The sequence below is a fragment of the Phyllostomus discolor genome, chromosome 3, assembly GCF_004126475.2.
Source record: "Phyllostomus discolor isolate MPI-MPIP mPhyDis1 chromosome 3, mPhyDis1.pri.v3, whole genome shotgun sequence".
In the NCBI taxonomy this organism is placed as follows: Eukaryota; Metazoa; Chordata; class Mammalia; order Chiroptera; family Phyllostomidae; genus Phyllostomus; species Phyllostomus discolor.
The window spans coordinates 168,039,341-168,052,662 of NC_040905.2; the positions used below are offsets into that span (position 1 = coordinate 168,039,341).

Consider the following 13,322-nt stretch of genomic DNA (forward strand, 5'->3'; position numbering starts at 1 on the left):
TTGTTCCAATGGCTTGAAATGTTTCAAATTCTTTTTTTGAAGAGATGGCCAAAATATTTTCAGTCCTAGGAAGGGGCTCTGAAGGGTCCTATGATTGAATTCCCTGGCCTTAGCTATCTCAAGCAAATTAAAATCTTAGTTTACTTTTTTAAAGACTCCCCCTAGAGAATGAGATACCTTAACTTCTCTAAATATAGCTCACTGTAAAATTGTTGATTATGACAGAAAAGTACTCAGACCGCACAAGTTTTCTCATTAATTTTATGTTTTTTTGTCGAACTTTCTAAAGTTACCTATGCATTTCTATGAAATGGATTGATCCTAATCTAGACTGACAACAGACATGGACAACTATCATCTTAAATAACTGGGGTAAAATCCATAGGTATTTCTTTTTCTGTGTAAATGGAAGTAATGAGCCATGATGGCATTAACAGCTATAAAAAATATATTCTTAGTCTCTCTAAAGTCATAAGATGGAAATGATTTAACAACAAGAAGAAGGACACAGTAAAATTTCCCAGAGTAAATGCTCATGCACACGACAGAAGCATGCATGGTGGCCCTTGCCTGGGCATGTCCCTGTCTATGTGTCCTTCCCGAGTCTTTCTAGGTATTACTGTTTTATCATTAGTCCTTCCTTTCTAGCTTTTAATATCTAAGCTTGTCTATTACATTTTTATGTCACACTGGGCATCAGATCTAAAAATAAGGCCAGAAAGCCAAATATCCGTGTTTACAATAAAAATTTATTGAGTACCTTCCTGCATGTGCCAGGCACTGTGCTCAGCTTACAGGATGACAAAAATGGGTAGGCAGCCTCTGCTCACAAGGAACTCACAATCTACAGGTGACAGGGTAGTGTGGGCAGGTGGACAGATAACCATTCTATCAGAAAGAGGCAGTGCTATGACAGAGGTTTACATAGAGTGCTAGGGGGGTATGGAGCATGTGATGAATAACAGCCTAATAGCATCATGGTGTGTGTGTGGGGGGGGGTGGTTGTGTTAAGATTTTGTAGAAGAGAAGGTTTTTTGAGTTGAGACTTGAAACGTACATTTTGCCAATAAGTAGAGTAGAGGAAAGGTTGGAATTTCACCAAATGTCAAGACAGAACAAAAGCATATTTGACAGGTTATGTCATTTAAAGAGACTGCAAATAGCTTGGAATGGGTGGAGGCCCACATGCATTATGGAAGGAGGAGAAGCTAGCAAAACAAGAGATAAAAAGATACGAAAGCTCTTTTGATAGTGAAACAAGGAAGAGATTGGGTCCCAGAAAGGAGGTGTTTTTGTTTTTGTTTTTTAATCATCAAAGGAACCTGGTAGATCTGACCAGTAAAATAAACTTCACTGACTTGGAGACCAAAGGCCAGTCAAACATTTGCGACCCAAATCTTTCTGATCCACAAGGAGATCTCAGCATTCTTCCCTGCATGTAATAGAATCTAAGATCTTATCAGAGTAGTGGACATTTCTTCTGGTCAGACTCATTTGTTTACGGAAACTGCCCCAGTGCCTGAACAAGTAAGTAACTCTAATGTGGAAAAGGCTCTTTCCTTAAGGAGAGAGGTCTCCTGGCCTGAATTGGAAAATGAGTCAGATAAACAAGACAGGCAAACCTTGAGAAATCGGTATCACTAAAATTTGTTCTACTCTTCCAATATTTTTGTTTGGCTCCATTGTTGTCTTGATTGACAAAGAGACTTTCCATTAACAAGCATGACAAATATTTCAGTGGCACAACCAACTGTGCCAAGCCAAGATGAAGAGAGAGTAGATGTTTAAACTGTGCTGTCTTCTTCACATAACCTATTCTTTAGAGGGAAAATTCTTTAAAAGACAGAGAAAACTTTGAATAGCACATTCAGTTGAGATATCAGAAAAATGGCAATTCATCACAACTAAAGTTCACTGATCATGAATTTGGTATTTGTATTTTGGATGGTCTTTTACTTGATTGGTTCCTACCAGCAGTAGAAAGTCTGAATGATTGGGCTGAACGGGTTAGAGCACCTACAGATGGCAATGACATGTTCTTGATATGCATGTAATCTGCCTAGAGAAAGCTTAGCTTCCCTTTCAAGTCTTGTGATTTGAACCCAGGCCTGTCAATCTATGAGAATATAAATTTACTGCTTCTTACTTTCAGAATTCCCTGGATGAAGTTCTACTATGACCTTTAACTTACAGAGCTGTTATTTGTCTCATGGAACAGTTATGGGCTCAATGATGGAAAATTTCATGTCATGGTTACCCCAATGCATTTGATGATGGTGCAATGATCAAAAAGATGCTGGTGATGACAATTGAACGTCCCTTTGCCTTCCCAGCCTCCTTCATATATTCTCAGGCATAGGATGACAAAGGGAAGTCCACGAGTCACATGAAGAAAGACTGTAGCCATGGGAACAGGAACAGGAGCTCCTCTGTTTGTCTCCACCCCACCCTCCAGGCCATCATACCATCCTACCTCCCCCTCATGCTGTGTCCTTGAATTTCTCCACCATCTTTCCACGGATCACTATCCTTTGCCCAAAGCTCTTCCAATGATTAATTCCAAATAACCCAATGCTCAAAATGTGTCTGGCATAGTTTGTGTTCAAATACAGTCCTATCTCAGTACTCTTTGCTAATTTGTTCCAGAACCTGTGATGAATCCTGAAATGCACAAGTACTGAATAATGAAGCATTTTCTCTTGCAGGGCAGTGTAGTGACTCATACAAGTTCTAGCAAGTACAACAAGTCCCGAGCAAGCGACAAGTGCTGAAACATTTTTTTCTTGTCAAAATGCAAGAGTACAGGGCTTGATGAAAGTTCTGAAATGATGAATACTGAAGTATGACTGTGGTTATTGAATAAAATAATACTCTCTAAATCCTCCAATGTAACAGAATATTAGGGAGTGTCTTGTTGAATGAAATAACTCTTCTGTAGGGAGAAAAGAGCAAATGTTTTAGAATCACATTAGCCTAGGAAGATAATAATGCCCACCTTGAATGTTTTGTGAGTATTAAAAGAGGTAATATGTATAAAAATGCCAAGCATGGTGCCCGGAACATACAAGGACCTCAACAAATGCTCATTTCCCTCCTTCCTATCTTATGTGGTATTTTAGGATAAAAAATAGCAGGGAATAACTAATCTCTGATGTGTTTGGATGTTTTAGAAGAGACAGAGATAAATAGCAGTCATTGGGAAGGATATTGTTAGGAATTTCTAAAGGAAATAAATGTTTCTATGGTTATTTTTCTTGGTTGGGGTTTAAGAGGAAATTCATGTTGTCCATCAGTTATACTTACCAATTTGGTCTAATTGGCAACTACCCCAAAATGAATAAAACAAGCGGGAATCAAGAGAGAAAAACGGCAGGCATCCTGTCAAAAAATAAAATCTTTGAAATTTCTACAACCCAATGGTCAGATACACATTTTATTATAGCAGACTGATCACCCAATTTATATAAACATATACATGTGACGGCAACCCAAGTTGCACATTCAAACGTAATGCAAAGCATCAAGTAGCCCTCCTACACCATCTATAGATGCCTCATTACTTCCTCAGTTTTGTAAATAGATCCTTAAAATCAACATTCCCTTTGCTGGAGGAAGTATCCTTCATTATTCTGATTCGGCCTAGAGGATTGTTGTGGTGGATCAAGGGTTGAGTCAGTTCATGTAAAGTGGCTGAAACAATACTCAGTCAATTCCTCAAGAAATGTGAGTTGTAATATTAATTATAATAATAATTACGAATCAATTCTGTGTCTTTTAAGACTGAACAGGAACTGGATGCTCCCTTCCCTGCTTTTAAAAACATCTTTCTAATTTCTGGAGATTCGTGTCCTGTTCTCAGGTGATTAGCTACTGTTGACATAAAAGAAGCACTTTTTCAGAGACTAATGTACTCAATTTCTTTTCTTTTCAAAGAGAAATTGAAACCAATGCCAACATGTCACTCAATATACATAATATTATTTCCTGAAGAGATTCCCACATTTCCTTTTCTTCTCTTTCTCTGACTGGCCAAGAAAATGACTAATGAGAGAGATAAATAGATATAGTCATATATATCTTTATCATCTTTTTATTTTTCTATCTCTTTATCTTCAAAAAAGTCATCAAAGCTATTTCATTATAATCAGTTTCCTACCAATTTGGCTATTCTACTCCTCACTGAATGATAAATTTAATGGTAAATTATGTCTCTGGAGTCGTTAACTTACTAAACAAGCTAGCTTTTGGCTAGATGACTCAGACAGTTTCTTGTTTTCAAAGGCAGGCTTCAGAGGAGAATCCCATGAGTTTGAGTAGTTCTGCTCTGCCCATTTTTTGTTCCTTCCCTAGAAACAACATCTATGGAGGGCCCCAGACCTTCAAGTCAGGTCTTCTGGCCCTGGTTTCCAAGCCAGACTTGTAGAGCAGCCTCAAACTGTGGCAGGTGTTGACAGTTGGTGGTTGGGTAGGGGTAGCTGATTGGTGACCAGTATTGTAGGGTCTCACCCCGCTTTTCACGGAATTCACTTGGTAAATCCTCACTGCTCATAACGTGGCAGAGTTGCCTTCTCATAAGAGTGTATTCATTGGGGAAAGTATAAAGCAATAGCCCTCGAAGCATAAAATATAAGATTTGTTCCTCTGGATTCTCAATAGTTTGAAAAATAACAAGCCAAGAGTAACTACTGTATATTTTCCAGAAAGTTACTAATTAGTATGTTCCTGAGAACATAAAGCCAGCTTGTGAGCACAGGTCTCTGTGGGCTGCTCTGCCACAGTGTGCAACAATTAGACCACTTGCTAAATGCCGTGAGCAGGGTCTCAGGTAGACACCAACACACACCTTGCTGGGAACGTGGCATGAGCATTTGTTTATGGAGACACACGCACATTGGCTTAGCTATGTTTTTCCTGCAGAGGGAACAGCACAGCCGAATTTTCAGTTTACTTCTTTATCCCCCCAGTTACCAAACCCTAGTGAACAAAAGTTACAATGACACCAACCAGAGTCTAGATATCAGGTATCTGTTGATTGTGACTCCAAATGTCTTGATATTTCCTTAATTACCCTTCAGGACATAGTGGAAGAAATGTTCTCAAGGGGAGAAGGAGGGAATAAAAGGCTAAGGATTTTATATCAAACGAGCTTGATGCCCTAAGTATCCTGTTTTTGCTCCTTGCTCAGGTGCCTGGAAAACCTTCTTCTGATTTGGGTTTCTCTGGTGCTAAATGAAATGAAATAAAAAAAATATGTCTCAGACTAAGGTTGTGACCATGCTGAGCAAAGAGCTGCAGACAGAAGTGCAGAGTTCTGAGCCAGATAAAGGCCACACCACTTAATTCACTGTGTAAGTTTAGGCAGGCCACTGACCTTTTTCAAGTGCGCTTTTCTATCTGAAAAATTAAGGCAGTGAACTGGTTAAATAAATAAATAAATAAATAACCATATCTATATCTATATCTATCTATATCAATAGTACATGCATATAGAATAATAGTACATATTATTCTATAATTTTCCTTCCTATCGCCTTAAGAAGAGTTGATAAAAGCTAAACAATGAAACAGATAAATTTTTCTTTTAACATTAATGATAGTATTTCCTAAAAAAATTAATCCTAGTTCACATGTAATGCTAATTTATATTTGCAGCTGAAAATTTGCATATTCAGGAAGGATAAATGATTTAATAAAAATAAAATACATTTAGTTAGACCACATGCTGTTCACTATATTTCTGGGTTTTGAAAATTTTCTCCTATATCACTTGCCATTATTGTCTGCACTGCACCTATCAAAATCTTCCTTAAAATACCTTGGCCTTGTACCCTTATGAACCACCCCCCATCCCCACTCCATATGTTATCTGTTTGAATTCCTATTGTACTTTGTATCATTGAAGGGCCTTTACGCTTGGTGCTTTACAGTGCAGCTCTTTGTGAACTGAGAGGCAATGCAGCACAGTGCTTGAGGCATGGGTACAAGCACGCTTCCTAGGTCTGCCACTGATTAGCAGTCTGACCTTGGGGCTATAGCTTGATCTCTCTGTTCCTCAGTTTTCTTTTTGAACATTGGGAGTAACAATAATGGTACCCACTTCATAGGGTTATTGTAAGAATTAAATCACTTTTTTTCTTGTAAAGTGTTGAGAATAGCACTCAGTAGACACTAGTTATTAATGCATCTGTAAAACTCTAAGTTCTTCAAGGGTGAGCTAGGTCTTATTTCTTGCATCCCCTACAGTGCTTTGTGTATTGCAAGCACACAAGCCAAACGCTGGTACAGTAAGAGAGGTACTGTCAAGGGGAAATACATAAGAGAGAAACCACTGTTTATTTTAAATGAAAGGTAGTTTGGGTTCTCATTTTTTGCCACAGTTTGAAAAGCTGAGGAATTCTTGATATGTACTTTGGCTCCATACAAAGCATCTTAAAAGTACAGAGGAATGAAGACTAGAGTGGGAGCCACCTTTCCCACAGTGAGCATTACAATCTTCAGCATGAAACAACTACTGAATGAGCTGTTGAGTGAGCCAGTTTCCACCACAGGGAGCAGGACCCAGAGAGGAGGGAGCTGGACCGTGGGGTGCCCTGGAGCATGATGAAGGACAAATAGACAATTCCAGCTCTAGTAGATTGTACTTGTGGTAGAGATACAACAGTAGGAAATTTTCAGTAGCCCTGTTATATTAGGATAGGTGGTTATGGCTAAGGATTGGGAAAAAATTTAGGCTGTTTTGTCATTCACCAACTCCTAATAGAGAAGATAATTTTACTTTTAGTTTAGGTATTATCAAATTTAAGGATCAAACCTGTTTCCTTGACCTCATAATTTTTATACATACCTTTTTTATAGGGTTAGATAGGATTATTCTCTATCATGTGTCCTTAACCAGTCTCTGCCCTTAGGTTTTCTGACTTGACTCTTTCCTTTTGTCTTAGGAGTGGAGGATTGCCAGCTGGCTGAGTGAGCAAGAGACGACAAGGTATGCCAAACACAGTCATGCTGGCTCCCTACCCACAGATCAAGAATGACACAGTATATGCACTTGAGGGCAGAAGGCACTAAACTCCTACATTACATGGATGGGCTGACTATTTCCAAAGGTTTTCTTTCTTCCTCCCTCCCGCCCTCCTCTGTTCCTTTCCTTCCATCCTCCTCTCCTCTCCTCTCCTCTCCTCTCCTCTCCTCTCCTCTCCTCTCCTCTCCTCTCCTCTCCTCTCCTCTCCTCTCCTCTCCCCTCCCCTCCCCTCTCCTCTTCCCTCTCTCTCTTTCTTTTATAAAATATATAGTTACTCATTGTAAAAAACAACATTAAGTTTTTAAAAGGTGTAAGGGAAAAAATGTCAGTTCTCATAGTACCCTTCCCACTTCAAGTCTCACTTCCTAGATGCTATAACTAATAATTGTTCACCTGTGTCCTTTCAGATATTTTATTACTTTGTGTGCATGTGCATGAAATTAAAAAAACATAAATGTGAGAGTAAACACACAGTTTTTTAACTTTAGAAAAAAAATAAATTTACCCTTGAATATCTTTCCATATGAGCTCAAACAGAGTTATTGCATTATCCATAATCACTTCAGAGTTTTTTACTGTTTGTCTACATATAATTTAATTAGTCACTTATTAGTGAATCTTTGGGTTTTCATTTTTATTACTTTATACATTGCAATAATACGCATAGTATAAATTCCTAGAAGTAAAATCATAGCACCAAAGGATATGTGCATTGAAAACTTAATAGGGATTCCTAAGCAGTCTTTCAAATAAGGTTGCTCATACTTTCACACATACCAGTACATATTGCCATATACTACCCTTATTGACAGTAAATATTTTAAAACTTTGTGTTTTGCCAATCTGATACATTAAAAAACATTTTATTTTTCTTAATTTTCATTTCTTGAATTTTGAGTGAGGCTGAGCATTTGTATTTTCTTCTCTGTGTTCTTTCTGTTGATATATTTTGCACATTTTCTTATAGTTTTCTTTTGGACTTGTACATGCTCTTTGATAATTATGGAAATTAGCCCTTTCTCAGGATAGCAAATATTTGCTTAGTTCTGCTATTTGTTTGTACTGTTTTCTAGTGGGGTTTCTAAACTTTGAATCTATTTTGTATAGAAACTTAGCTTGTGTGAATTAAAGAGTCACAAAAGCTCTGAGTTTGCTATTATGAGAAGATGAAGGACAACATGCTAGGTAAGGCCAAAACAAATTTAAAAAACCTGTTCTACATATAGATTATCCAGAGAGAAAAAGTGAGGTTTATTTTCAGAGCATTTGCCTTTAGTTTCACTAAATCTGTAAGGCAATAGATCCTCCTAGGCTTCATTCCCTTCGCAAGATAGAAGGGAAACCCCAACTGCTGAAAAGCTCTACCTTTTAAGTTTTATTGAATAGTGAGCTAAAATCAAAAGAAAAACTAACTGAGGTTGGATCAGTAATGACACCTCTATCTTGGTCTCTAAAACAGGTGATCTGCCCATCATGCATGAAGAGAAGCTCTAAGAATTAATCTTAATAATTGCTGGTATCAGCAAATACTCTCAATTATGTATTTACTGGTATTCAGAGGTTTCAAGAGTCCTTCAGCTATATCTTGCCAAATTATTAGTTATCATTTAGGGATTATTAAAATATAGAAATGTCAAGTTGGATAACTGGTATAAAAAGGATTTGATTTTAAATCCCTCACAAGCTCATCTGCTTATCAGGTCTCATCAAATGTTTCCTCCACAGAGTTGGAGGATGAGCTGTTCTTATTCCCTAAAGCAGGTCCCTTGTCCTTTCCCCACAGTGGGGCCAAAGCCCAGTCATAACCAGGATGGATTTGAGAAGCTGACCAATCTCCATCCCTCTATGTGTTGCAAAGATTATAGTCATGTGTGGGTTGTATTTTTCAGAATTTATATTTAAAACATAAATATTAACAGTATGGTATTACAGAAACATAGAACTTATTCTATTAATTTTTAAAATCTTGGGATTTTAAATGTTACCAAATAATGTGCAATAAAATGTATGGCTAAGGCTTCATTATGGAATGCACATGCATTATACATAGCGTGGTGCATGTAAGTACTCTTAGGCTAGAGATCTGCTCGAGTTAGTTAACTAAACCAGGATGGCCTAAAATAATCTATATAATTTGAGACAGCTTGTCTCAGTCTGATTCCACAGGGAAATTACAATTTCCAGAGCCAGTGAAAGACTCTTTAACTACATATCACTAAAAAATTCACAGATGAAGCGTGAAAGAGCAAAATATGAAGCACACACTACAGAAGCTATTTATGGAAAAGACTCCCCAGTGATACTGGAACAAATAGGTGTATCCTATTTATGAATGGCAGATACATTTTATCTTACATGCCACCTCCAGCTATTTCTTAACAACCATCTGGAATGCTGTACTGAAAAGGTGTGGCAAAACCCTGCTAGTTGTACCCCAATATTTATTTTTCCTTTCCTTTGTAGTAATAGAATTTTTAGCTGGCTATGTGTTTGCCAAGGATAAAGACTACATTTTAGACCCCTTTCTAACTAGGTGTGAACATGTGACTAAATGTTGGCACATAGTATATAAGCCAAAATGGTGTGTATGACTTTCTTATTGTGCCTTTAAAGGGGAGAGTTATGATTTTCCCTTGCTCCTTCCTGATTCCTTGTGGCCAGAATGTAGAGGTGATGGTGAGCTCCCATGGACCATGGAAAGAGAGATGGGTAGAGCAAAATAAAGAAGAAACCTGAGTTCTCAACCCTGAGGCTGTCACATCAGATCTGGACTCATGTTCATAATAACATATGCATAAGGAACAAACTCCTGCTTCATTTAGGCATCCACTGTTTTGAGTCTTTTTCTACTGTTGTTCAGTTACAGTTGTCACGCCTTTTCCTCCATTGCTCATGCCTACCAAGTCTTGATTATAGCTGCAGAACCTGTGTTCTAATGAATGAAAATGGTTCTGGGCTATATATGGCTCAGAGGGAAGAGTGTCATGCTAGGTTTGCAGTGTTGACAGTGGGCAAGGGACCCAGTGGTTTCCTGACAATTCTTACTGTGTGGGTATCCAGCTTACTCAAAATGGAAAGCTTTCCAAAGAAACTCTCATGTAGCTCATACCTTTTATCTTCCCTTGGCCATCTGCCTCCCTCTCTGTGCTACTGTTGACCACTTCAGGCTTGGCCTCTCTGTATTTGGTATAAATACAAAGAAATGAGACTGACTTAACAATTATAAGAATGAAAATAAGTAATATGTATATACTTATGATGTATTATTTCTTTATATATAAATGATCATAAGCCTGTAAAGTGGCCTCGTGGCATGCTATATGTTATTTTAATGATACTATATTGCTGAAACCATTTGGAAACTTTAAAAAAATTGTAAATTCACACATTTCTTATAATAATATGACTGGGTCAAATCACTTAAATCTCCTTCATGCCAAACCAGCATCTCTTTATCGAGCTAGTACTATATACATTAACATTCGTTTTGGTGTCAGAAAGGTTCGTAAATCTCTTAAGGATTTACGGTGTTCTTTAGGTAATCTATGTCAAATTTCCCGGGTAAGTTGAGTACATAATTCAACAATAGGAAAATACTTATACATAAAAGGTGTCTACTGCAGTCCAGGGAAATGAGAAACAAATACCAGAAATGAAAGGTGAATTTTTAAAAAGCACTGTTTTGTGATGTTTTATTTCATGAATTTATTCATTTACTCAAGATCTACATTACTGCTTTGCTTCCTTATTTACAAAATAATTCTCGGGAATTTATGGATAAGAAATTAGAGTTTTATTTGGATTCAGTTTTGAACTCTTTAATCTACTAGAGCCTTAATTTATTAATATATTTCTTGGGCAATGAATTCTAGTGAGTAGGCTCTCCAGGGACCTACTGGTAAAGTTACGACATTTTTAGGTGTCTGCCTATACCCCCAAATCAGCTACTAATCGTGAACTGTCAGATTTCTCTGAGCATCCAGCACGCTGACAGGGGAGCTCCCACTGTTGAGTGCAGATCTAGTCACTGAGACTGAAACATGTTAAGCAGTGGTGCTAAGAGCAGGGGCTGCTGGACTGGAAACTCTGACTGACTTCATGAGTCAGTTCTGCCTGTTTAGCAGGTCAGTGTATCTCTCCAAGTGAGAAATAGCTTCCTGACAGCCATTATAGTGGAGAGGTCAACTCAAGTCCATTTTCAGGTTTTGCATATGCTGAGAGCTCTAACATAGACAGTGATTTTGGTCCTCACCCAAAGAGAGAGCAGATTCAGAGCACACGGAATTAGATATAAGGAAAAACTACTCAACAGCAAGTGACTTGAGGATCTGAAGGAGATATAGGAGGGCTGACACCCAGCCTGTGCTGTGGATTTAGGACACCAAAGTCTTCTCAAGTTGTTAAATATTTTGAATCTTACACATGCCTTTTAACTAGGACAAAGTATCTTGGAAATGTGGCTCTGCTGAATCAGGATGAGCTACTGGAAATATTAGGGAAAAATAGCAAAAAGAAAACTCAAGATAACACACATAGTTGGAGCAGTGTTTCCTAAGGGATGTGATTGGCATTTGGGCCAGGCTGTTCATGCGAAACCACCCTGCACATGGTCGAATAGCAACATTCCTGTCTCCTCGCCTGTGCCAATCAGCAGCACCAGAAACTGTGTCAACCCCAAATCCCCTGATTTTTAAAGTGCCTTCTAAGAGGCAGTGTCATTCTAGTGAAGGACTAATGTAGCTATGTTTAAGGATAACCATCCAAAAATGGCGGTAAGGGAGCTGGGATATAAATGATACAGTCATGAGTATGCCTTTCTGATTACGGAAATTTCACTGAAACGAAATGCTTTAAATTGGTTGTGTCACCTCACAGAGATGAGCTTTTTAAAATGAAATCCCCTGTAACCAATTGGACTTTACCGCTGTTGACTCACTCTGTGCATTAGAGTGTTTATGGGGCTCATCTATCACACAAATCAGTGGAAAGGGGAAATATTTGTTCCATATAAAGCATAACTTGTCAGGGATAATAGTCTGTACTGCCGAGAGACAATATTGTCATCATTATTTTTCTTAGTTTGTGTGAGTATGCACACAATCATATATGAACAGGTGTGTTGGCTTAGGGACTGAATAATAAAACACAGGTGTTTTCCAGAGAACTCTAAATAGCATTATCCTCAAATATCAAATTTAATTATGTTTTATGAATTTTGCAATTGTTTCTGCTACTTCTTTACTTAACAATGCCAAGCCCATTTCAAACTGCTGCTTTAGAGAAAAGTACTCTTGGTGGCCTCCTCTAATGAGGCCACACTCAAATGTCAGTTGTTACAAAGGAGAAAGGAAGGGAAAGCATGAATTCCTCTTTCAGGTACATCCTGACAGAAGCAAAAGCACTGGTTAAGGAAATTTAAAACCTATCCAGATACTCCCATCAATTAATATTGCAAAATAGGCTTATCTATAATGACTGTGTTTGCAATACCTTAGACCTATGAATTTAGTCTGATGTAAATTCCACTTTATGGTAGGGAGATGGTAAACTCAGAAAATCCTAGTCCTTTATAAGAAAATATCCTACAGCCATAGTTAATGTTCACAATATAATTGGACATGCAATCTAAATAAAAGTTTGCATTCAGCCAAACCTAAAATAAAATTCAAATACAAAGAAGTAACACTTTATTCAAACTTAGCTGAAAGAGAACTAGATTTCTGTCCTCTTTTTCCAATCTCCTTTGTGAATAAAATGGTAAATTACAAGAAAATCTGATATTGGACTAAATCTAAACTTTTAAGATATATTCTGGGCCAATTCACATTTAGCCCAAATTCTGACAACTGCAACAATTAGAGTAGCCAACAATCTTAATTGACATTCATAGTCATTACTCCAACACACTGAAATAACTTGACTCTCTAAAGAAAGATGAAATTTTCTTATTATTCTCTGTTTATTTAGGCAGGAGGAATAACTACAGTTTAGATAGAATATATTTTCAATAATATAGAAAAAAACAAAGGCATTTTCTTGTCGTTGCCACAATGACCAAGAATGTAAATCAATTACCCTTCAATAGGTAATGCTAACAGAGGTGGGATCATGTGCTCCAGACTATAATTTTGAGCCTCATTTTCCCTTTTGGACCCAAGGATTCATGGTTTCTGAACAACCACAGCCAGTTTCCACGTGTGGTAGAGATATTCTGATGAATGCCCTGGACTCTGATGGACTTTGAATGAAAGGGTATGGTCCTCAGGTTGGAACCTATGGCAGCCAGGCCGTATAGACATGG

The 13,322-nt window shown here is 37.7% G+C and overlaps 1 protein-coding gene across 1 annotated transcript in view; it reads right to left on the reverse strand.

Moving 5' to 3' along the window:
- TRPM3 (transient receptor potential cation channel subfamily M member 3) overlaps window positions 1-13,322 on the reverse strand; it is a 501,162-nt gene that overhangs the window by 209,676 nt on the left and 278,164 nt on the right. Inside the window, 1 exon segment of the mRNA XM_036021739.1 lies at window positions 3,304-3,378. Within this exon segment, the coding sequence (XP_035877632.1) occupies window positions 3,304-3,378 (75 nt within the window).